The 26,432-nt window shown below is 45.1% G+C and overlaps 1 protein-coding gene and 1 long non-coding RNA gene across 5 annotated transcripts in view; one reads left to right on the top strand and one right to left on the bottom strand.

Annotated features, from left to right (window-relative positions):
* AK9 (adenylate kinase 9) overlaps nucleotides 1–26,432 on the bottom strand; it is an 824,487-nt gene that overhangs the window by 454,962 nt on the left and 343,093 nt on the right. For all 4 annotated transcript variants that reach the window (XM_069234515.1, XM_069234516.1, XM_069234517.1 and 1 more), the window contains 3 exons: nucleotides 12,857–12,931; nucleotides 12,253–12,456; nucleotides 1,370–1,509 (listed from right to left, as the gene is read on the bottom strand). In XM_069234515.1, the coding sequence (XP_069090616.1) occupies nucleotides 1,370–1,509; nucleotides 12,253–12,456; nucleotides 12,857–12,931 (419 nt within the window). The remainder of the gene's footprint in view (nucleotides 1–1,369; nucleotides 1,510–12,252; nucleotides 12,457–12,856; nucleotides 12,932–26,432) is intronic.
* LOC138295903 (uncharacterized) overlaps nucleotides 1–26,432 on the top strand; it is a 419,369-nt gene that overhangs the window by 292,778 nt on the left and 100,159 nt on the right. The window contains exon 8 of the long non-coding RNA XR_011203710.1: nucleotides 12,271–12,480. This is a non-coding gene — a long non-coding RNA (uncharacterized lncRNA). The remainder of the gene's footprint in view (nucleotides 1–12,270; nucleotides 12,481–26,432) is intronic.

The following is a 26,432-nucleotide window of genomic DNA, read 5'->3' as shown; positions in this document are numbered from 1 at the left end:
TTTTGAATGGCACGGAAAAAAGGGAACTGACGTCAGCACGTCGGCGAGGACCTCTTATTGCCTGTATGACGTCAGACGGCGTCGCATGGTTAATGGTGACGTCCTCGTCGACGTGCAGAAGCTAGGAAGAAGATTTCCGTTGAATGCTGGCGCAATTGGAGTATTCAATAGGTGAGGAATCCACAGGTAGTTGTATCCATCAGAAACTTTTTTTTTTAATGTGTAAATTATAAGCACAATATGAAAGAACATGCAGAGACATGGTAGATTCAAATGTATGTGGTAAACCCTACAGCAACAGAATTGCATAATCTTCTAGCCCTCACCATTGTTTTATCAACAGTTCATACATAAAAAGGTAGGACTAAAAATTCTAATTTTAGTCTTTGTTCATTGTTAACTGCACTTCGGAAAAATAGCTTTTTAAGTTAAATACCCCAAATAAACAAGTAATATGACACAAACATAATGGGTAACGTTAAACAGTAGGGTTTCGAGCTATAGTTCTGACTCAATGCCTCAAATGACTAAAATCACACAGAATGTTATGGTTCTCAAAACACACAACACATCTGCCCACCATGCTAAAAAGATCAATTTGCCAACTGCACAGAAAGAAAAAAAAAAAACAAGATGCGAACAACATGGTGGGCTGCGCAGGCTATACCATATGTGCCATAGTAACCATAATTGGAACGTTTCTGTGCTCTTGCGTGTTTGAGATAGGAACACATTTTTTTTGTTTTAATTGTTTTTCTGTGTATTTGTGTAGCAATATTACATAGGACAAGCCATAACTTGCCCACCTTGCAAAAACAATATACATAACATTTTCGAATGACACAGGAAAAAATACTCAAAATCAATAGCAAAACATGGCAGGCAACATTTTTAACTGCCGAATTACAGTGGCTTTGTGCATTTGAGCCAGCACTATAACTTCAGTCTGGTTTCTATGGAGTTTACCCGATGCTGTATGAAAAAGATCTAATCGGTCAAACATAGGGCATAACAAAACTAACAACTGCATCCCTGCTCAGTTAACTACTGAACCAAGCATTACAATGCCAGAAGATAAAATGCAAAGATATGTTGAAGGGTAATAGTAAAGCACATATAAATTATACAGTTACCACAGTTACTAATTAATTAGGCACACATATTGACTCTACCTTTTCTGATGCACTCTGTTTAATTTCCACGGCACTACAGAAAGTTCAACCTACTGATATATCACCACTTTGACAATAAACATAATTTTCTAGGCATTGTAGGTTAGTTACATTTTTACGTCACGTTATTATTCCTAGTTCATTTAATTTACATTTCTAGTAATGTAAAAGGCACACAGAATTAACCAAGCACTGACTTCTTCCTCCTCGTCCCCTTCCTCCTCTTGTTCCTCTTCTTCTCCAGCATTCTCTTCAGCCTCTAGTTCAGCTTGCAGATCCTCTTCTTCTTCATCGAGATCAGCCGGCGACACTTCCCAACCATGATACTTATATGACTCTGCACGAATTATGAAAAAATTAAATTACTCTTGGCTTTAACACTTTAACTCATTACAACACATCTTCCTGGGTCACTGCCGCTATCTTGGAATATTTTAAGCGCAAGAGTAAGGATCTGTATCAAACTCAAAAAAGATGGAGGCATTTTTATTGCCTTAAATGGACGAGCACCATTTACGTCATGGAGGGACCTCACCCTCACCATAAAGTGAACCGCTAGGTGTCAGTTACTTAATGTTCTCTCCCAAAATGCTGTAACAATTTCGTTTTGGAAAATTCATAAAGTTTTGCCATACATCAGAATTATCTCAATTTCACGAAACTAACGGCCACAGATAATACCAAGTTAAACAAGCATTTGCAATGCAATGGTCTCGCACTTGCTCGAGTTAGAGCTATTAGCGTTGTAAATTCCTAACTGGACTTTTCTTGCCACATAAATTGAAAATGAAAAGTAAAACAGTTGACAGAGGCAAGTCAATTCAAAGCACCACGGCCACCATGAGCGCAAGATTTATTGGCTCCCTGGGTGAATGTCTAGAAAGGATTGCAGCTGGGATGAAAGGCAACCCAAAACCGGAGGAGGAAGCGTGACCTAGTGTGATCGCCAACAAAAATGTTCACTTAGTGAAATTGCCTGGGAGGTATTAGTGGTCAACATGTTTGTAGTCTACAGGCGCGCGGCGCGGGGTAGGTGTTCCCGCTGAACTTAGGAGCAAACAATAATATCTCCTTGGTTGAGGCTAGCGCGGTCCTAGGAAGCTCAGTCTCGAATATGGGATGGGCGACTGATTGACCAACTGACTCTGACAAATTTTGTCTTCAATTTGTAAGTGACATTCCAGCACTTAACAATTTTTTTGAATAGGAGAAGTAGTTTTCTGGGTCCTGACGAAGCGTCACGAGATCATTTATTGATCAAGTAAAGACGCGTAACATGTTGACCATTAATAAGACAGGATTAGGCATACTACCCCTTCCTTCTTCATAGAGTATAGCGGGACATTATTCCCACTAAGACTCCATATATACATTTTTAATCTTGGCCTAAACCTTCTTTCTGATTCATTAAAGTGATGTTTTAGGTTCAGAGCTAATTTTATTTTACTCACACTCTCCTTCACTCACTCACTCACCCTTTTCTCTTTTTCAGTCAGTTCTCGTTTCAGACCTCTATTTGGCAATTGGCCTACGGTTAAGTACCACCCCCACTTCTGGGTGGTCCGCCAGACTTTGCAGCTCTGACGAGGAGATAGCCCAATGATGAAACCTGTTACCCTATTGGGTGCTTGAGGGCTCTCCTGATATCAATCCTATATCTTCGCCCCTATCTTCCTATATAGTTAATAGTTTTTTTTGTCTTTTGGAACAGTGCACTTTTATATAACATCCCTGGTATAACACCTGCAACTTGCACAGTCAATACGTTTGCATCACATATTTAGATCTGATAGTTAATTTATACCAGCGCTTAATTGAGCTGATGGTTTCAAGGGATCAGCACCAGAACTTATTTGTCAACAGCTGCACTTATGACAGCTGCCATATGGTGTTGCTGTTTGTGTAATTTAGAGATGAGCAGAAAAAACAGTTGCAATAATTCAATATACATTAAAAATAACTAATACTTGTCTTCCTAGCCATTTTTAGGGTCAAGCACGTAAGTGCTCTAGAGTCTGTTGTAATCTCTGTGGGCTTTTAACCACGCCCACGCCCACTCTTGCTATTCATTCTTTGTTGTGCTTTGTTGTGCTTGTCTTAAAGGCTTAATTTTTATTGGTCCATTTTGTGAAATGTCCATCCTTTGTGTGCTGAGTTCCCTCCCATGGCGTATTAACTAAGTGAACATTCCAGAACATTTCTGTTGGCCATCACACTATGTAACGCTTCCTCCTGTTACAGCATGTGATGGCCCCTCCTCCGGTTTTGGTTTGCCTTGCATCCCAGCCGTGATGCTTTCTAGATATTCAGGCAGGGAGCTAATAACTCTTGAGCGCATGGCGGCGGTGGTGGTGCTTTGAATAAGCTTGCTGCTGTCAACTGTTTTACACTTCATTTTCAGTTTATGTGGCAAGAAAAGTCCAGTTAGGAATTTACAATGCCAATTGCTCTACCTCAAATGCAAATGCTTGTTTTATTTGGTGTAAATCCGTTCAGGAGTTGTTTTTTTACATACTAAAGGGAAAATACATTTTATATCTATAGCCATGGATACAGGAAGATCGCCTGCTGAGATCTGATTGGCTGCTAACACTTCAAACAAGAAGTGTTAGCAGCCATTTTGTGATTCAGCTTCAGCCAAGTTCCAAAAAACAAACATTAAAAAACAGAAAAGTGGCATGGTATATGTACGCTACCCCTACTAGCCTTGGTCCAGGGGTTCCCCTCAAAACCCCCCAAGGCTGAAGAGCAATTTTGTTTTAAATCACAGAGGAATCCGCAGCTGGATCTATGAAGTTCTTTGTGATTTAAAAGAAAAGCAGTCTCCCACATTGAAAATGCTTTTGCCCTGGGGTGGGTCAGGTCCTGGGGCATTTCAGGCTTAAAATAGGAGGGGGGCACACAGGCCCCCTCTATTAGGTCTTACGAAAACCCAGGGACCACCACCTCTCCCTGGTGTGAAATGTATATTATAGGTGGGGGAGCTGTGCGCCCCCTGCGCTCTGGGGTTCACCACCTCTCTGGGGATAGCTTGAAAATAAAATAATGGGGCAGGGACCCTGGGGAAAATCACCTCCCCGGGGCTAGTTTCAGAATAAAATAAGAGCGGGCGCTCCAGGGACCACCATCTTCTTGGGGCAATAGATAAAGTGTGTGGGGCGTAGGGGGGAGGGACTGCACAGCCCCCCTGTCCAGGGAACCACCACCTCCCGATGCAATATAGATACTGAGCATGTAGAGGAGGCCCCGCAGGACTCCCGCACCCCAGAGGCACACACTCAATGACTTAACTCTAGACTAATTGTTTTTATATAGCAGAAATACATCTTTTGTTAATTTATTTCTAGAACCACAAGATTCAAGTTGAAGGTAAGTACATACATAAATAGGTATTTCTGGGTCACAGGTTGGGGTTCAAGTTAACCCCAAACACCAGCAACACGGGGCCAGCCGGGTGCAGAGGTCAAAGACGAGGCAAATTTAACATGGGCTTCTATGGTGACTGGGGGCACTCGGAATCAGGCCTGCTTGCAGGTAAGTACCCGCGTCTTCGGGGAGCACTGTTTTGGAGGAGCACCAACAGAGGCCACAGGTTAGCATCAAACACACACCCTCAGAGGCGCAGGGGCGGCGGGTGCAGGGTGCAGACACAGCGTTAGGCTCCCAATTCTTTCCCCATGAGGGGAACCCAGGGGTCACTTAGATGCTGCAGGCTGGGTCCATGGGGTCGGTTCCAGAAAACCACAGGCTGGACAAGTAGGAGGGCTACCTGCTGAATGTTGCTGCACCGGAGGTCGGGTTCCCCAAGCCAGTGGGCTGCGGATGCAGTATACCTTTAGGTGTCAGGTATCTTCGTCCGGTGCTGTCACGGTCAGGGGGGTCCTCTGGATTCACACTGCAGGCGCTGTTGTGGAGGACAGTCCAACCCAGGGTGGGCACTTTCTTGGAATCGCCTGGGGATCCTCTCTAGTCGGTTGGGCCACCTGGACACGTGTTGTGGGTGTCGGGTGTAGAGTGGTTAGGACTCGCGGATCGGGAGAGGCTCTGGAGTCATTATGAGTTGTTTCTTCTTAGATAGGGCCACTGTCCATGGGAGTTCTTGGTCCTCTGTGGTGCAGGCAGTCCTCTGGAAGCTTGGCAGAGGTCGCTGGACCCGCAGGATGTTGTTGCCTTCTTATGCAGGGTTTTTGAAGCAGGAGACAGGCTGGTAGGGCTGGGGTCAAGTCAATTTTCATCTTCCATCTTCTCTACTGGGGTTTCAGCTTAGCAGTCATTTCTTTTTGTGAGGTTTCCAGGAATCTGATGACTTGAGTTTAGGGAAGCCCTTAAATCCGGGATTTAAGGGTGTTACAGGGGTCAGAGGGCAGCAGCCAATGGCTACTATCCCGGAGGGTGACTGCACCCTTCCTGTGTCTACTCCCTGTTGGTCCGTGTCCTCCAAACCAAGATGGAGGATTTTCAAAGGAGGGGTCACTTCATCTCTGGACACTTTAGGGGTGGTCCTAGGTGAAGTGGTCACTCCTCCTTGTTTCCCTAACTTTCCCACCAAACCTCCGGCCAAAAGTGGGGCTTTGCCAGGGAGGGGGCACTGTAACAAGATGCCTGAGTATTTGAGCTCACCGCCAGGTGTTACAGTTCCTGCAGTGGGGAGGTGTGAAGCACCTCCACACATGACCGGCTTTGTTTCTGACCACCAAGAGCACAGAGGCTCTCACTCCATGTAGTCAGAAACGTGTCTGAAAGTGGCAGGCTGGCACAGACCTGCAATAGCAGTTTGGCTAACATACAGGGGGCATCTCTAAGATGCCCTCTCCGTGCATTTTTCAATAACTCCCACACTGGCAACTGTGTGGGTTCATTTTGCTGAGAAGTTTACCAAACTTCCCAGTATTCAGTGAAGCCATTATAGAGCTGTTGAGTTCGTAATGACAAACTACCAGACCATATTCTCAATATGGCTACACTGCACTGACAATGTCTAAGAATTGACTTAGACACTGTAGGGGCATATTGCTCATGCAGCTATGCCTCACCTGTGGTATAGTGCACCCTGTCTTAGGGCTGTAAGGCCTGCTAGAGGGGTGACTTACCAATGCCACAGGCAGTAGTTTGTGGGCATGGTACCCTGAGAAGGGTGCCATGTCGACTTTTGCCTTTTTCTCCCCACCAGCACGCACAAGCTGTAAAGGCAGTGTGCATGTGCTTGGTGAGGGGTCCCCCAGGGTGGCATAATACATGCACAGTCCTTGGGGACCTTCCCTGGCCACAGGGCACTTGGTACAATGGGTACTTTTACAAGGGACTTAACTGTGTGCCATGGTTGTGCCAAATGTGTGAACAAAGGTACAGATTTTGGGAAAGAACACTGGTGCTGGGGCCTGGTTAGCAGGATCCCAGCACACTTGCAGTCAAAGTTGGCATCAATATCCAGCAAAAAGTGGGGGGGGTAACCATGCTAACAACAGCACTTTCCTACACTTAGCACACCCCACAATTGGCTTACTGGTGCTCCCATGCAAGTCCCTATTATATGGTACTTAGGTCCCCAGGGGATTGGGGCACCAGGGGTTCCCCATAGGCTGCAGCATATATTGCGCCACCCATGTGAGCCCATTTAAAATGTGTCTGCAGGCCTGCCATTGCAGCCTGAGTGAAAAGGTGCATGCACCCTTTCACTACAAGTCACTGCACCAGGTCACTGTAAGTCACCCCTATGGTAGGCTGTCCTAGCCCAGGGGGCAAGGTGCAGGTACCTGTGTGTGAGGGCACCCCTAAATGAGCAGAGGTGCCCCTACGAACTCCAGCTCCATTTCACTGGATTTTGTAAGTGTGGGGAAGCCATTGTACCTGTGTACTGGACACAGGTCACTAACTGTGGCCAACTACATCAAGGTAACTCTGAACCTGGGCATGCGTTGTATCAAACATGTCAGAATCATACCCCAATACTGCTGCCAGTATTGGCTGTATGATTCTATGCAATCTGGGGGCTCCTTAGAGGGCCCCCAGCATTGATCCTACTAGTTTTCTGGGGTTTTCTGGGCAGCACGTGCTGCTGCCACTCCTCAGACACGTTTCTGCCCTCCTGCTGTTTGACCAGCTGAAGCAGAGGAAGACAGAACAAAGGATTTCCTATGGGAGAGGGAGGTAACACCCTATGGGAGGGGTAGCCTCCCTAAGCCACCGGTAAGCTTTGAAGGGCACAATTGGTGTCCTCCTTGCATAAACTGGTTTGCACCAGTCATGGGACACCCGGTCCCTGCTCTGGCGCGAAACTGGACAATGGAAAGGGGAGTGACCACTCCCCTGCCCTTCACCACCCCAAGGGTGGTGCTCAGAGCTCCTCCAGGTGGCAACTTGATTCTGCCATCTTGAATCCAAGGTGGGCAGAGGCCCCTGGGAGAAGCTGAGTGGTCAGGTCAGGCAGGTGACTTCACAGCCAACCTTGATAGGTGGTCACCTTGCTAGATGACCAATCCCGTTCCTAGGCTATTTAGGGTCTCTTTCTTGTGTGGTCCTCAGATTCAACTTGCAAGATTCCAGCAGGACTCCTTTGCATCATTTACTTTATCTTCTGGCCAATGGGACTGCAACTGGACCCTCCAGGAACTGATAATCTGCAACTACAGCGACAACTCCGCTCTGCAACACTGTTTCTCTGGCTCCTTCAAGCAACTGCAACATTTCCCTGGCTGTGCATCCTCTGAGGATGGTGAGTCTTCATTCTGCTCAAGATGTGAGAAGTGAAGGAATCACTCCCCCACATCTGCAGGCACCAACTGTAACCACGACCGGCTGCGTGGATCCTCTCTCCTACAGAATTGCGAGGATCCTTCATCACGGGTGGTGGTCGGAAGTGGTCCCATAAGTCCTCTCTACCAGCTGTCCAACTTGGGAGACGGTAAACCCTTGCCTCTCTTTGCAGGGCAGTACCCCTGTGACCGCAACGCTTGCAGCTATCAAGGCTTGTTTGTTCCTCCTCCAAGGGATCTTCAGGCTCCGTGCAGCCCCGGCCACCAGCACCTCTTCCTGCAAATCACAGTCTCCTGCTTGCGGCTCCGGCGACATTGGACACTTCTTCAGGTGTGCTGAGTGGGCCTCACCGCGACTCCTGTGCCTGCTGCCAGTGGGTTGCCTGCGGGGGCTGCCTCCACTTCTTGTGACTCTCTCAGCTGCTGAGGGTACCCTCAGACTCCCCTACTTGGGTCGAGGCCCCTGGGCCTTGCTGGTCCTCTTCAGCCTTGCAAAACCTTATTCTCTGACTCTTGCATTTGCCAAGGCTTGTTGATGGTTTTCCAGCACCACTTACTTACTGCATTACGAATCCCGACGTGGGACAATCCTTGCATCACTTCTGAACTCCTCTTCTGCTCCTGTGCTGCACTGCTGTCTTTCTTCACCCATAGTCGACCTGGTCCTACATCCACAGAAGGGTTGGTAGTGGCTCCTTCCACAACCAGACACTCCAACTCAAACTGGACTTGGTCCCCTTTTTTTTGCAGGTCCTCCTCTGTCAGGTTTGGGTTCTTCCAGTCTTGGTTGGGTCTTGAATAATCCTTTTCCAAAGTCCTTCTGTTGGTTTTGGGGAAAACCAGGTACTTACCGCTTGGGGTTCCTAGTTCCTCCAGCTCCTTTCTACTGATTTCACTTCTTTGGGTGGGGGACTGCTTTTCACATTGCATTTTTTAGTATATGCTTTGCCCTCCACTAAGGCCCTCACTGTTTGCTATTGCTTTTACCAATGCCTGTTGCTTTCTATGCTATTTACTGATTTCTAATGTGTATATCATAGTGTGTTTACTTACCTCCAGTTTGGGGATTGCCTATACAGTAATTTAGTATTTATGTTACTATAGTAAAGTACCTTTATTTTTGTCACACTGTGTGGTTCTTTCATGTGTCTAAGTGCTGTGTGACTAAAGTGGTATTGTATAAGCTTTGCATGTCTCCTAGGTAAGTCTTGGCTGCTCATCCACAGCTACTTCTAGAGAGCCTGGACTCCTAGACACACTACACCTCACTAACAGGGGATACCTGGATTTAGTATAAGGTGGTAAAACCTTAGGTACTCCCCACACACCAGGCCAGCTTCCTACAACCGATACCTTCCTTTTAACATGACCATTTGAACCTCCAATCATATTTTGTGGATTCTTCAATAAATCTTCTAATCCCAATTTAAATAGCCAGGGCCTCACAAATCTCAACCATGGACTAGTAGAATCCTTATCAAGGTGTATTACATCATCAAGCGACTGTTTAATAGGGATCTCTGACTTTCCTGCAGAATTCCTAACCCAGTATTTAAGTGGTTTAAGGACAATCACATGTGAAATAGTCTTTAGCCCTAAATCAAGGCGCATTGGAATGAGCGTATCATTCTGTGGCATAGAAAGTATTGCTGTTACATGCTTATTTTCAGCTCTATTTAACTCCTTTACTGATCCAACCCCCCACAGTTCTGCTCCATACAGGTACACTTCTAAGACTTGGGCAATTAGATGGTAGACAGCTTGTTTCCATTTCCTCACAATTGCAGATGCAACATGCTCTAAAGATATCTGGCTTTTTAGGATCTGGGCTGACCAGAATTGAATACATGACAGGCTGAAACCCAGATAGTCAACTTGTTCAAGGACTTCATCCCTGAGCTTCATTACACCTTTAAAAGACTTATGGGGTTTGAAGACCTTGAATTTGGTTTCCGTACCATTATTAACATCCCCAACAATTTACATTTAGTAAATATATTCAAAATAATTTGTAGTCCCATCAGGGTCTTGGAAATGATAAGCGTATCATCTGCACAAAGAAGTGCAGGTATTAATTGGCCAAGCAGTCGGGGAGAATCACCAACACAATCATCCAACATAATTATAATCCCATTCATATATAATGTAAACAATGTAGGGCTAAAACTCAACCCTGACGTACCCCATTAGACATGTTCATACCATTGTATAGTTCCCATGTTTGCCACATCTTACTTTAGCAAAATTCCGTTCATACAAGTGCAATACTAAATCCAATAGACCTTTGGGTGTGCCCAACTTGCCAAGAGCAGGCCATAGCTTAATTCTACAAATTAAATCAAAAACTGATTTAAGGTCTACAAATACCACATAAATATGACATCTCTTAATGTAGACCCACTTTCAAATAGTCAGTAAAAAACAAAAGATCTGATCAATTGTGCTCGAATGAGATCTAAAACCTGCCTAAAGGTGGGATCAAATCAGTTTTTTCAAACATCCACTCTTGTACCTTCCCCAGAACCTGCGCGTGCTACAAATTTCTGTGCCACATCAATAAGACTGATAGCCTATAATTTACCGGGTCCTCTTTATCCCCCTCTTTATGTATAGGTAGAATTTCTGCACCTATCCAGGACTCCGGTATATCAGCCAAACTAGCTATAGAGTTTGCTAACCTGTTATGAACAAAGCCTCAAATAAAAGGCTGTGAGATATACAAATCTCCTGGAATTCTAACCAATCTGGGAGCTTTACCCTTTTTCATATTCACAAGGGCCTGCATAGTTTCTTCCAATAACAATACTATTGGTTGCTCGCCCCCACCAGCTTGGATCTGTAATGTCTCAAGCTACCCCCCATTAGTTGTAGGGATACAGAACAAAGAATACAGCTTGGAGAAGCGAGACTCCCAGACATCAGGCATAATATTAAAATCATCTTCGGAGGTTACATGGGAAGAGCCTTTAGCTAATAAGTGCCAGAAAGAACGTTGGTCTTTCAAATGGGCTTCCCTGGCCAAGTGCCACCATTGCTCCTGCTCCCAGTTTCTTTTTGCAAAGGCCTAGCAATCTCTATTTATTTTCCTTACCACCACTACTTCCTGATGGTTACCCCCTCTAACCGCCTGCACTAGCATGAGCTTGGCTTGCTTACAGTCCTCATTGAACCACTGGGCTTACGACTGACAACTAAATCTTATACTGGTGTGTAGGAGAAATACTTAATCCTATTTAACATATCCCCCATTATTCTCAGAACTATCAAACCATTTAAATTTGGATCCTTCAAAAGAACAATTGAATCCACAACAACATTATAGAATTTACCAAGAGCATCCCTATTTTAGCTGAGGCCACTTGATCCTCCTGCCATCATTTGAAGTGATACTTGGAACATCCTTCACACACCTTTTCAGTTCACTTCTAAAGGTAAAAAACTCTTTAAATTCCAAAACTAAGTCATTATGGTCACTATCCCACCTCTCCTCTACCAACATGCCAAGAAACATAGGCCAAAGATCCATATCAAGAAGGATATGATCTATCATACTTCTGGACTTAGCCCTTCTAAATGTATGTTTTACCCCTTTATCAGATAATGTTTGCCCATTACAAGCCTTTGCTTGATATTGTTGGTATCTGTAGGACTGATCTTCCTCTATATGAGGACTGTACTCCTCCACAAGCACCATGAAAAGTCTACTGCAGCATATGACCTGGCAGTGACAATTTTCAACTTAATCGACTGCAGTGCCTGATTCACAAAGGTATGGCACACAGTTGAATTGGTTTACACATTGTAGTAAATGTACCACTTTCAGAGTGTGAATACTGAATGTAAACTTACTACAAAAGTTTAAGTTGCATATCTCTAACTCCACAGTAAAGCAATTGGCTTACTCATGTGTGGGTGGGTGGGTGATGTCCATTCCTAAACCCCTGCGGAACACTCCATAAATGTTTCTTACCATCCCTAATCCCATTCCCCTTAGTAGTAAGTCTGCCCCTTTTTCCACCCACTACCGTGTCTCTCCCACATTTACTTCTAAATCTATACTTACCTATACAGAAACTCCACAGTTGGGTTGCAGAACTCTCAACATACAAGTTTATACAAAACTTACATTTTGTAGTATGTTTTATAATTTTACTCCGGCCCTCTGTGTCTTACAATCATACCCTTTTCGACTGCCATATCTGAAATCATACACTGAACATCAGGTCTAAACAAAAGTCAGCACAGCCAGCCTAATCATGTAGAATAAGTTTTGTATAAGTAACAATCTGTTGTTCTACTGTGAGTGAGTAAAAATGATTGCCACTTACTTTCCATACTTCTTACAGTTTCTTGAAGTAGTGCCTCTGGTGACTTTCCAGTGATCTCCAGGTTAAGAATTTCACCTAAAAATGATTCCTTGATTGTGTGCTCCAGAAGCTGGTACTCTTGCGTGAAAAGGGCAATACCTTCCTTAAATGGTTCCATTTCAGGGCCAGCAGGATAATCACCATCTGCAACTGTGGGAAGCACAACTGCAGAGAAAAGGAAAAAGACAGGTATGATTTTGAACATATGCTTACACATTTATTTTCTAAATGGAATATGACAGATTGCTAATGTCTGTGTATATTATTTGACTTGCTCTGTTTTGAACTTTTGTCCATTAAGTCACCAAAGATTCTGTTTCTCTTCATTATTTGTGCATGTGTTTTAGAAGCAAAGGCCTAAGGATGCAGCATCAAAGGCATTAAAGAAATTCAAGAAAGCACTGGGGAGTTGTCTAAAAAGAATTTGTATGCAAGTAGTTTCTTAATATTGATGAAACGTGATGTAAAAAGTAGAAGGTATTCATGTAAAAGAAAATAAATACATGACTAAATAATAAAAGACCTTTATTTACATATGGAGTAATTTTCTGGCCAAGTATCTAACCTGCTTCTCGCTTTGGTGGCTGATCTTCCTGCAACTGTTCTGTAGAGGCAGCAGGCTGATCAACTTCTTGTGACTCTATAAACAAAAAAAAAATCTGACAGTTAGTACTTTATGTTTATGATTTTGAAAGCCGAATTTCTGAAACGCTTAGTATTTAATTTGTAAAATGTGATTAAATACACTTACTCAGACAGGAAAAATAAATACATGTGACGTAATAACCAAAAAGTTTGCATTGCCACTTATCTATCTTGTGATGAGCACCACTATGTGATGGTGAGCCACTTCTCTGGATCAGGCAACTGTGCTATCCCCTTAAATAAATATGAACCAAACTGGTTGTAAGGGCATGAATCCTCATCCTCTTACTCAAAGTTCTATGTCTCTGCCTCCCTATTTCAAACTCATAACTGATGCGGGAATTTACCCTAAATCTAAGTCTCTTTCTTTTTCTTATTTTGGCTTTTTTTTTTTTTTTTTTGTGTGCACTGTAGTTCTGCCTCTGCAGTCCTATTACAGCCACATTGAGAAATCAATTAGATCTCTTTGGCCTGATGGAAAAAGCCCTTTTGTGGTTGCAAACCCTAAGATTTACAATCTAACATGGTTAATAACTGCACAAGGGATTTTATAAAATGTTCAAATCTGAGTCAGAGCCATTTTTTAGTCTCACAGAACAGCTTTTGAGATCCTTTCCGAGTTGCAAATTTGGTGGAATAAGAAAGACAAATGTCCCTCCTAATTACAAGTAGGAAAGTTATCTATCAATGGTTTGTGATGGCCATTATATTCACAAACCATTTATGAGTTGCCCTGCCACCCCAATCTATATTAGTAACTTATGCAAAAAGGAGAATCTGTCCCAGTGGGACAGATTCACTTTTGCAAATTGCATTGGCAGACCCAAGCTTTTCCAAAAGGGAAACATTTTGTTTGTTAGCAGTACATTTCCCCATTAATTTACAAAGCTGTTTAAAAAAACTAAAATATTTCTGGTCTGGGAATACAAATGAAGAGATGGAGGTTGCAGGAAGCCCTCCACTTTTTGCCTGGTTTCTGATAAAACTTTGACTGACGTGCACTGAGTTCCTGCTAACTAGGTAGACAGTGCCAGTGTTGGTTCCCCAAAAACAAGACCCCTGGTCACTTGATCCCCAAGTGGCCAGCCTTTAGCAACTCTGTAAGCCCCTTGTAAGTGGTAATCCTGGTACCTAGGACATAGGTACTAAAGAGGGTCCCTAAGAGCTGTAACATTACTTGTGCCACTCTAAGGGACCCAGCAACAAACTCTCACAGAGTGCGTGACAATGTGCTCTAAAAAAGGAAGACACCACATGCCAGAGAGTCTGTGTGCCATGTCCCCTTAACACTGCATGTAATATTTGTAGGTCACCCCTACAGCAGGGTGCACTGTATTACATGTGTGGACATATCTTGAACAGGAGATATGCCCCTGCTGTGTCTTTGTCAATTCTTAAACATGGAAGGTGAACAGGGAAGCCTTGTGAAGTACATGTGCTGGACACTGGTTAATACAAGTTCCCCAGCTAATTGATGGCTTCACTGAAACTAGGGCTGTTTTGCATCAAAAATCTCCTATTAATAAATACTCACTGATTCCAGTGATGGATTTATTAATACATGCACCCAGATTGCACTTTAGAGGTGCCCCTGAAAACCTACCCACTACCAGTGCGATGACTGACTAGTGTTAGCTAGCCTGCCACCAACAGACAGGTTTCTGACCCCCAAGGGTGAGAGCCTTTGCTCTCGGGAGGTCAGGAACAAAGCCTGCTCTGGCAGGAGTGTTACACATCCCTCTCAACAGGATGACCTACAAATCTGCATTGCAAGGCAGGAAACTTCAAAGGAGCCTACTGCCTTAGGTATGCAGATCTGGCTTTCTTCAGAAGGAGGTGCTGACTCCCCTGCCCTAGGCCTATTTGGCACCTGGACAGGTGGAAAAATTAGCTATGCAGGAGGCTTTCTGCATCTGCAGCCTGGACACACCCCTAGGGTGACCAGGCTGACGTGAACACAACCTTAGAAATTCCATCATCTTGTGTGTGGTGGAATTAGGAATTATGGGACAGGGTGATGCCCACTACCCAAAGGAAGTGGTCATCTAGGAGGTGTAGTGACCCCCTGGGGTCAGCAGCCCATTCTCCACTCCCCCTCACTCCCCTTAACGCCCCTAAATTGAGTATTTATGGGAGCCTCTGATACCAGGACTTCAGATCTTCACTGGACACAAAAGAAGGAGTGGAGAAGGAAACCTGCTGACCCAAAAACCGAGGAGCACAACTAATTTGGCACCACCCTTGTCAGTCTGCCTGCCTGCCTGCCTTGAGCAGCACCTGACCTTTCCTGCCGGTCTACAGCCTCCAAGAAACAGGAAGAGCTGCCAGTGCTTCACAAAACACCAAAAAGAACTCCCTTGGAGCAGAGGAGCTGCTTTCCTGCATCTGCAGGCAAGCAGAGAAGAACTGTAATGACCAAAGACTGCAAAAACCCGATGCAGGGACAGCACCACTGCATCAGAATGTCATAGCCCGAGCTGAGGTGGATCAACGGTGTCAACGTGGTTCCAAGCCCTCCAGAGATGAGGCACACCTTGAATCTGCCCACTGTGGACTTCCCGATGGTGTTTGCAGCCTCTTTCTGCAGCCTCCCCACTACCTCCAGTGACCTGGAGACAAAGACCAGATACCTCAGGACACCTCTGCTCCTGTCCGCTCTGGACCGAGGAGAAAAAAAACAAGGGTGTCCCCACGTCTCCCAGCCTAGAGAGACCTGAACCCACTTGTTAGCTTGGTCAGACTGGACGCCCAGTCCATGCCGGAAGCCTGTTTCTGTGGGCCCCGTCAACCCTATCTGACATCGGTGGCGGAAACCCAATGGTCCAAACCACCTCTGCACCTGCACAATCCGGACTGAGGAGAACAGGACCAAACTTTTCTGAGCATCGCAAGACTTGAACCCCCCTTGTGGTTCACTCGGACTGGACTCGCAGTACACCCCTACAGCATCTCTGTGAGCGGATGGATTCACACGGACTTACATGGGATGACCTGTCAGTGTGGCCTAGGACCCTGCACTGTACTCACCTTAAGTCCAGATGATGTTAAGTTGCTGTAAAGTACCTGTTTGCCATGTATGTCTTCTCTCCCATAGAATAACACTGCAGCTTCAGAAAATGCACTGTCGACTTTTAAAAACTGTAAAAATTCATAACTCAAAATGTACTCACCTGATCCTGGTTATCTTGGTATCTATATTTATATACAAGTATGTGTTATTTTTATAAATTGGTGCTGGAGTTTTTTATTGGGTGTGAGTCTCAATTACTGTCTATGTGTGTGCTTTACATGTTTAGCACTATCCTCTGATATGCCTAACTGCCCACACTAACACAAAAGAGAGCATTTGTGTCTCTGTAATTCCTCCGGGGTTTGCTTGGACTTTTTACACAGTGCATCTCTTTTGGGTCCACTATATAAAGAGCCAGTTTCCTACAGAGGTACGCTGTCATTTGTAGGACTCCAGCTCTCAATTTGCAGCAAATCAAAAAGGGTCAGAAATTGCAACTACAGGAATTAATATTCATTATATATCTTTGAATGGGACTTTTGATAAATATTAGTACATAGTTCATGTTTCAAAATTACAGGTGGGTTGAAAAAAAAACAATCAAAATTTGCACTTGCTATGTGAGACCTGTCTGTAAGTATATCAGCCTCTTTGTTCTTTGTTTTTTCAGCAAAGGTCTTGCCATTCAGACTAATGTTCAGGAGGTCTGTTTTCTCTCCATAGCTTACTCTAACAGGGTTTTAGTCACACTAGCTGTGATGCATCAGTTGGAGGTCGTTAACTAGAAACAGGTTGTAGGAAACTGGCTCTTTCTTTGCAGTACGCACCCACTTTTTTGCCTGATATCTGATGCTATCTTGACTAAATGTCTGCTAACCAGGCCCCAGCACCTGTGTTCTCTCTCTAAAACTTTACCATTGTTCTACAATTGGCAACCTCTGGCACACAGATAAGCCCCTTGTAAAAGGCACCAGTGGTACCAGAGGCCCTGTAGCCAGGGAGGGTCTCTAAAGGCTGCAACATACATTGTGCCACCCTAAGGGACTACTCACCAAACACATGCACACTGCCATTGCAGGTTGATTGCAGGTTGTGTGTGTTGGTGGGGAAAGAAAGTTAAAGTCAACTTGGCCCCGCTCTCAAGGGTGCCATGCCCACAAACCACTTCCTGTGGCATAGCTAAGTCAAACCTCTAAGTCATACAGCCCTAAGGCGGGGTTTACTTTATCACAGATGAGGGCATAGCTGCATGAGCAATATGTCCCTACAGGATCTAAGTCCATTCTTAGATATTGTAAGTGCAGTGTGGCCATATTACGTACATAGACTGGGAGTTTGTCATTACAAACTCCACATCTCAATGATGGCTTCACTGAAGACTGGGAAGTTTGGTATCAAACTCCTCAGCACAATAAACCCACACTGATGTCAGTGTTGGATTTATTGTAAAGTGCACACAGAAGGCCTCTTAGATATGTCCCCTGTATTTTACCCAACCCTTTAGAGTAAAGCTGACCAGTCTGTGCCAGCCTGCCACTAGCAGACAAGTTTCTGACCCCATGGGGTGAGAGCCTTTGTGCTCTCTGGGGTCAGGAAGAAAGGCTGCTCTAGGTGGACGGGCTTCACACCTCCCCCCCCCTGCAGGAACTGCAACACTTAGCAGTAAGCCTCAAAGGCTCAGACCCTTCCGTTACAGTGCCCCAGGGCACTCGAGTTAGTGGAGATGCCCGTCCCCCCAGACCAAGCCTCACTTTTGCCGGCAGGTCCGGCAGAAAAATTTGGTAAAACCAGGAGTGACAACTGCAGCTAGGACCACCCCAAAGGTGTCCAGAGATAAAGTGACCCCCTCCTTGCAAAATTCTCCATCTTGGTTTGGAGTAAAGGGGCCAATAGGGATAGGAATGTGTCCCCTCCCTAAAGGGAGTTGGCACAGGAAGGGTGTAGCTACCATCAGGGACAGCAGCCATTGGCTATTGCCCTCTGACCCTTGTAACACCTCAAAATCTAGTATTTAGGGGCACCTCTTAACCTTCCTCACCAGATTCCTGGCAACCTCAAGAAAAAAGAAGAAAGAAGAAGGATTGCTAAGCCGACCCCCCAGCAGTTAAGACTCCAGATGACAACTGACTAGACTCCAGCCCTACCGACCTGTCTGCAGCTTCAAAGACCCCTACTCCAAGAAGGCAACGCATCCTTCAGGACCAGCAACTTCTACAAACCCTCAGAGAACTGCCTGCCCAGCAGAGGACCTAGAACTCCTGATGACAGTAGCTTAGTCCAGAAGAAACCTCCAAAAAGGCCTCCAGAACTGCCCCGGATCCGCAAGCCCTGCCCACTTTGCACCTGATAACCACGGCCCGAGTCCAGGTGGTGCACTGGTCCAGAGAAGGTCCCCAGGAGATTCCAACCTTGAGTCCACCCTGGGTTGACCTCTCCTGGCCAACATACCGACGCCAAATACCCAAAGCCCAAGGAGACCCCTGCACCCATAGCCCCATGGGCTTGGGGAATCTCACCCATGGTCAGCAATGTCCAGTAGGTGCCTCCCCTATCTGTCCAGCTTTTGGTTTTCTGGAACCAAGCCCCTGGACCCAGCCTGCAGCATCTTTTGTGACCCCCGGGGTCCCTCTATTGAAAAGCATTGGGCACCCAGCTCTGTGTTTGCACCCTGCACCTGGCGGCCCCCGAGCCACTGAGGGTGTGTGTTTGGTGCAAACCTGTGGGCCCCCCCAGTACTGACCCAAACCCCCTAGGCCTGTGTCCTAGAACCGGGGGTACTTACCTGCAATCTGCTTTCTAACGAGCACCCCCAGTCCTCATAGGATTCCATTGTAAACCCTACGCCAAATTTGACCTCTGCACCTAGCCTGCCCCATGTTGCTGGTGGTGCACTTTTGGGGTCAGCCCAAACTTTGACATGTAGACCTGAAGACTGGAATCATAAGTTGTGTACTTACCTGTTAACTGTGCTAATACTTCCCCCCCATGAACCCCCCCAACCTCGCACCCAGTTCTCACAGGATTCCACTGTAAACCCTATGCCAAATTTGACCTCTGTACCCAGCGGGTCCCATGTTGCTGCACTTTTGGGGTCAGCCTAAACTTTGACATATAGACCTAAAGACTGGAATCATAAATCATGTACTTATCTGTTAACTGTGCTAATACCTCCCCCCTCCCCCCCCCACCACACAAACACCCCCGGACTCTATTGACTCCTATGGAAAATTGCACAGTCAACTTTTGAAATTGAAAAGTGGTACTTACTTGTAAACTGCTTTGTCTGCAAAAACCAAACAAAGTACATTTGATACATATGCTTGATACCGATTGACAACTATTCTTACTTGTAACTAAGACCTTCTGGTTCCAGAAATATAGTAACAAAATATATTTTTGCTATATAAAAACAATTGGGCTGGAGTTAGGCATTAAGGGGGTGAGTTCCCCCCTCCAAAATACCGCTCCGCGGTCGAAAGACCCCTGAGGGTATTTTGGGTTTTGCACTGGGCTGGCGGGCGACCGCCAAAAGGCCGCCCGCCAGCCCAGTCCAAAACACCCTTCCCACGAGGACGCTGGCTCAGAATTGAGCCGGCGGAGTGGGAAGGTGCGACGGGTGCAGTGGCACTCGTCGCGTATTTCAGTGTCTGCAAAGCAGACACTGAAATACAAAGTGGGGCCCTCTTACGGGGGCCCCACGACAACCCATACCGCCATCCTGTTCCTGGCGGGCGAACCGCCAGGAACAGGATGGCGGTATGGGCTGTCAGAATCCCCAGGGCGGCGCAGCCGCCATGGAGGATTCTTAAGGGCAGCGGAAAACCGGCGGGAGACCGCCGGTTTTCCACTTCTGACCGCGGCAGAACCGCTGCGGTCAGAATGCCCTGCGGGGCACCGCCAGCCTGTTGGCGGTGCTCCCGCCAACCCTGGCCCCGGCGGTCCATGACCGCCGGGGTCAGAATGACCCCCTAAGTGTGTGCCTCATTTCTTGACTGTGTGTGTACAACAAATGTTTTGCACTACCTTCCATTTAAGCCTAACTGCTCGACCACACTACCACAAAAAAGAGCATTACAATTATCTACTTTAGCCTCTGTTAAGCCTCTGGGGAACCCCTGGACTCTGCACACACCATACCTCTCTTTTGTATAGTATATACAGAGCCAGCTTCCTACATAGGTCATCTCCGGGTATATCTTTTTTCAGCCTTTCCGGGGAGATGGGGTACTGCTGTGCAAGATGGTGTACATTTCCTACCACTTTTCTTGTCTCATTCACAAAGATTATCCATGCCTTAAGGATGTAGGATGCATCTAATGGAGGGAAGACAGTATGCCAAACACTTTCTAAAGTATACAGTACCAAGGGTTTGTGGTTTTTGTTTTAATAAAAAATAAGGCCAACTTAGATGTGGAGTGTGAATACTCCCAGCCCCTTCCACCTTTTTGGTACTACCCCTCTTTTGGAGGGTGGGACTACATCTGTTGAAAGCCTAGTGGTTTGTCTTGCAGGTGGAAGCCCTCCTTTGGATTTCTAGGTCTTCTCAGGAATTACAAGGTGGCAGAATTGTTGCATATAGCCACCTGGACGCCCACCTTTCTTCAGGTTTCAGTCCCAAGTGGAGAAATGTGGTGAGTTACTCTTTTGAAATATTTCATGGATATTCTAAATAATTAAAATACCAAGGCACAGCCAAAGATTAGATTGCAATGATAATCAGTACACAGAAATTGAGCCTCTGAGGCCTGCTGTGCTCCCTGGCAAATCACTGATCCTGGATATTCCTGAACTTTGAACAGTCAGGAATTTCTCATTTTTAATATAAGGTGTTTGATCTCCATCATCTGATTGTCATTGCTTGGAATATACTCACCCTGTAAGGGCTTCACCAGGAATGAGAATAATGAAGTAGCAACCTTCCATTACTCATCATTACACTACATCCTGCTCTTCCTACTCAAATTCCTTGATTCCTTATCTCCTTTTCTCCATCCAGTATGGTCTGTGTCATCAATGGCAATGTTTGTCTCTTGGGAAAATGACTTCCAATTAGAAGGTCAAGTATTTATTTATTCAGCCCAAGGAGAGGTGCTAAAACCTGCATTACAATTGAAGAGTTAGCGGAGTTGTCTTTACCCTACACTGATGCTTATATTAAGTCAAGTATGTAAAGCAGGTCACTGCTAAGCAGTTCAAACATTCCTGCTGGCTCACTGCATTTTTAACCCTTACATGTTTTTTGGAGGGAGTTGGAATATACAATTTTACAGTGGAGATGACACATTCACATATAATCACTTTATCTAAGGACATCCGAAAGCCCTCTAATTCGTTGTAAGAATTGAACAGTATTTTCAGATCTGCTCTAAAACCCAGATTACACTGGATAATGAATCCTTGACAAAGGATGGAGAGGATATATGGGTGGGCATATGTAAGCAAGAAAAAGATCCAGAAAATTAAGTTACTCAACTGTTGACATAGTTCTTGAACACTGTTACCCTTATGGATTCACATCCAAAAAATGAGGACAGTTTAGCCTGTATTGGTGTAAGGGGCAATGACAGGACTGCTGTTATATGCTTCATAGCGTTTTATATATGATGAAATAGTGCTGTGTCGCTCGTATCCATGGAGGGATCACAAATTACTAGAATCATCATAACGAACACACAGACTTTGTTAGTGGTATTAACAATGAAATATGCTACACTTTGTGATGGTGGATGTCACATTGTTCAACTTGCGATATGGATACAGTCCCCATTTGATGGCCACGAATCATCATCCAATAAGAATGAGAATTGACTTATTGAAATCAGAAAAATGATACTTGATTTGTTTTATGTCAGCATTGAGAAAGGCAATTGCTTGGTGAAAATAAAACCTACTTTGATCCCGTTGAGTGCTCCTATGCCCTCGGGGATGTTTGGGTGTATGTACACACATCTATTTATCTATCTATCTATCCATCCATCCATCCCTGGGGCCCAGGGAGGTAGTGGACCCCGGGGAGGCTTGTGCGGCACCCCATAAATATATATATTTAATGTTGCCCCCCGTAAGCTCCAAACCCTGTGCTACACATGGCCTTATAGCGGCAAACCCATGCCCTCAGCATGCACTGCTAATTACTCCACATATTACAGCTCTCACAACATCTTTGATACCATCATTGTTAATACCATAATATTTGCAATAAAATTATTAAGTAAAAAATTGTGCATGATGTGGGCATGAGTTATAGTTACCCTAGGGAACAAGTTATAGTTACTTCAAACAACTCTTAACAGCTGAACCTATATGGTTTTGTATGTTTAAAATGTGAGCCTAATTATAAAGTCCCTGTAACCATTTGTTTTTTAAGTGAACTTCTGCGGTTTTTTAAATTATAGTTCCTAACTATAACATTCCCGTAATCTTTGTTTTTTTCAGTGATATATATCACTGAAAAAACTAAGGTTAAAGTAAAGTCATAGGTGAAATATTCAGCTGTTAATCAAACGTTTTAGTTATAGTTATCTCAAATAACTATAGCTCATGCCCTAAGATAACTATCACTAGGACCCCCAGCCATGCACAGTTTTCCCATCAATAATTTCATTGGAAATGTTGCAGTGGTATAATCAATGATGTCAAAGAAGATGCTGTGAGTGATGTAATATGTGTGGTATTTAGCAGTGCATGGCGAGGGTGTGAATTATGTTTACCTTACAGAATGAGTTTTAGTTACTTGAGATAAATATAACTGGTGAATGTCTATGCTTTTAGAGTCTAAAGTGTTACAATGTTAATCAAATTGTCACCTAACTATAACTTTACATTAACCTTTGTTTTTATCAGTGAATTTCTAGTTATTTTTTCTAAAGTCATATTTCATTATCGTAAGTAAAGCCAACCCCCCACTGCTCACGGCCTTTGGCTATGCATAGTGGGGCGTTGGGCCAACCACTAACGCCCCCATAGGCAGCCAAACCCTCCTCCTCCACAACCAACATTCTAAAAAATATTTGTAATTTCTTTGTTCATATTTTGATACATCACGAGAGTTGTCAAATATATTCTCCAAAATTGACAAATAATGTATGAACAGATAGAATAACAAACTAAATAGAATGGTTTTCAGCAATGAGGTGATACCCCAGGACTCACGGAGGCCAACAGGGGGGGCATCATACCCAAAACCCCAATGGAGAGAGGCCAGGGAATCTCTGGTGCACAACCAGCGTCCCTCTACTTCGAGAGGAGCAGAAGAAAAATAAGAAGGTGTTAGGAGAAGGAGGGGAATAGGGTGTGCCCCCAACAACCACAGCCAGGTGGGCAGCAATGCAAGCAAACAAAGCCATAACTCCATCAATGCACATGGTCAGTGGCTGCCCCACACTACTCCCCATCCACACATGCACTATCAGCATAATATGTTGTCTACTTCCAGGAGAGGCAGGGGGGAAAGAGGGCAGGGCATAAAGAGAGTATCTCTCCCTCCCATCTAGTTTGCCCCTTGATCCTCTGTTCCCCCTTCGTCAGACTCCTCCGTGTATGGCAGTGAGTCTTGTCCTGACCAGCCCCCCACCCAATCCACTAGACCCCCCCCAGATCTCTTTCTGCATGTTCATTCACTGGGACTCTCTTGAGCGTATACTCTTCTGCCATTGCCCACTCTAGTAAATCCACGCTCCATTTGTCAACAGTCAGGGGCGACAGTCTAGCCCAGTGTGTTGCATTTCTAGGCCTGGTTAGAACTAATCCCAATTATGCAAAACAATATATCATTTTACCTACCTTTAATGGAAGCGGGGGCACTCCTAGGATACAATTGTGTATCGATGGGGCTATTGTTATCTGTACCTCTCGCATCACAGCCTCCCAGAAGGAGCACACTACCTTGCACGTCTGTGCAATATGTATGAAATCTGCTGGGTCACTTGGCACCTACTGCAGCTAGTGTATCGGGTAGGATAAACTTTATGTAGCCTCTGTGGGGTAAAATATGCCCTATGTAAGTAAAAAAAATTACATTGGTTTAAATCTGGCATTGCTAGCAACCTCCTGGACCTGTGCTCTGGCGTGCCCCCACTCCCTTTCAGTCAGAGGAGGGTCTAGTTCCTTATCCTATTTGCCCCTTAGTGGTCTCATATCTATCAGACTATCCCCTTTAAGAGCTGCATGCAGTCAGGATATGATACCTTTTATTGAGCTGCAGTCCACTATCTCCCGTAGTACATTCAATTTGCTGGGGTCGTGAGGGAATGTCGGCCAGATCTTGTTGATCGTCCAGGCAATACCTGCGTACTGCAGAACCTGACCTAGATGTATTCAGAATTGTGCCCTGGCATCCTCAACCATCAAAAAATTGGCATTCAGGTACAGATGTTCTGCCATCTAACAACCTCTTTCCAATCATTGTGTTACATCCATGGAGTCAAGTAATCTTGCGAATGGTCGCAACCACCAATTAGGGAGGATTTTGGCATATGGTGCTCGCTTCAGGACACCTGTGACTGTTAGCTCCCATGCCCGGGTAACCTGTATAACTATGAACAGGGTACCGACGGGAAGCCTGCGACCTCATGTACAGACTGGGAAGGTCCTCTGCAGTCACCAATCCTGCCAGAAGCAATTTTTTCCAATTTGAACCAGTCTCGCACCACAAAGCCACATATTGCAGCAGGCCTGCCATATAATACAATTTAAGAACTCATAAACCCAGGCCTCCCTCAGTGAAATTGAAATAAGAATCTCCAGGCAAACCCTGCTGCACTTCCTCACCCACACCAATGAGATCAGTAATCTATTCAGTCTATGGGAAAGAGATTGTGGCAGAACAAGTTCTGCATAGTGTAAAGGTATCTTAGTAGTAAGGCCATCTTGCCTAATGCCACCCTACCTATTACAGTGAGGGGCAATGTGTTCCAAAACCAGATCAAGACCTTCAGGCCTATGAGAACTCTTCCCATATTCAAATCATATTGCTGTCACACATCATGGGTGATTTGCATTCCTAGATAGCGAAAGTGCTGTAGCTCCCATTGCAGTCCCAATGCTGGAAGATCTCCCTCCGCCTTACCAGCTAAGGAGGCCAGTGGAAACAGCACTGTTGTCTGAATTAACCCATAGGCCCAATGTCTTCCCAAAATTAGTCATAGGGAGCAAACAAAGTGGGACTGACTAGACCAGCTCTTTGATGTATAGCAGGGTATAATCGACGTACATGGATACTACATGTGTTACGTTCCCCACCTGTATACCCTATTCACTCAGTTCTTATCATAAATTAATCACCAGTGGCTTCATAGCAAGTGCGAAAAGGAGGGAAGACAGTGGAAACCCCTGTCTAGTCCCTCTCTCTACAGGAAATGCAGAAGACACCACCTGTCCAGTATGCACTCTTGCACGGGGCTCCACATATAATAGTTGGATTCATGAAAAATGTCTTGAACTATCCCCATTTGCCTAAGCACTGTCCACAAATACTCCCGGGATATGGTGTTGAAAGCCTTTTCAATGTCCAATGCGACCAGTGCCGTGTTGATCTTCATGCCAACTGTCTTATGTAAGATGTGGGACAATCTGCGCAGGTTCATATGTGCACCCCTACTGGGTATAAATCCACATTGATCTCTGTGCACTAAATCCCGATCACCGCACTCAATTGTGATGCAAGAACTTTCCCTGGCTTGGGGAGCATAATAACTAGAGCCTCGCGCATTTGGGAGGGCAAGGTGCCAACAGCTCTTGCCTCAGAGAGTCTCCAAAGGTGCGGGTAGTAGGGTTGTGGCAAACGCTTGATAGAATTCTACTGGAAGCCCATCTGGTCCCAAACACTTCCACTGGTCATTTTTCGCAATGACTTCTGCATCTCCTCTAGCTGCAGCTCACCCTTGAGTCCCTCCATCTGGCCTTGTGTTAACTGCGGAGCTCCAGGTTGTCTAGGAAGCCTGTCAAAGCATGGGAGTTGCCGTCCGTGGGAGCCGTGTACACTCTTGCAAGGTGTGCTCGTAACAGCTCATTAATTGCTGTTTGCCTTATAGATAACCCTCCAGTAGGGCAGTGTAGGGAAAGAATCAGTGGCTATGGTATTTTCCGCTTCAGTAGTCAGGCCAGCATGCGGCCTGTCTTATAACCTTCTCTGTACAATCTCTGTCTGTAGTCTCTTCTAACATGGCAGTCTCCTCTGCCCTAAAGAGCTGCAACTCGTCATTGTGTCCCCAAAAACTCCTCCTCCTCAGTTATGTACCCTCCGGCTCTGTATTTTAAGAAGAGTTTTCTCCCCTTCAATCAGCTCACTTTTCAGTTTCTTTCTGGTACCATATGTTTTGCTAATACTCCCCGCCTCCCCAATCACTACTTTCAGTGCTCCCCATAAAGCTCCTTGTGACCCCATGGAATTACAACTGAATTCAATATAGCCCTGTAACGCCATTTGCATGTCTATTTTATATTCAGGGTCTCTCCGATCTAAGTCACCATGTACAAGCGCACACCT

This window comes from Pleurodeles waltl, chromosome 5, assembly GCF_031143425.1.
Source record: "Pleurodeles waltl isolate 20211129_DDA chromosome 5, aPleWal1.hap1.20221129, whole genome shotgun sequence".
Taxonomy (NCBI): domain Eukaryota; kingdom Metazoa; phylum Chordata; class Amphibia; order Caudata; family Salamandridae; genus Pleurodeles; species Pleurodeles waltl.
The sequence above is the reverse complement of the archived record's forward strand: the minus strand, read 5'-3'. Positions and strand labels throughout refer to the sequence as shown.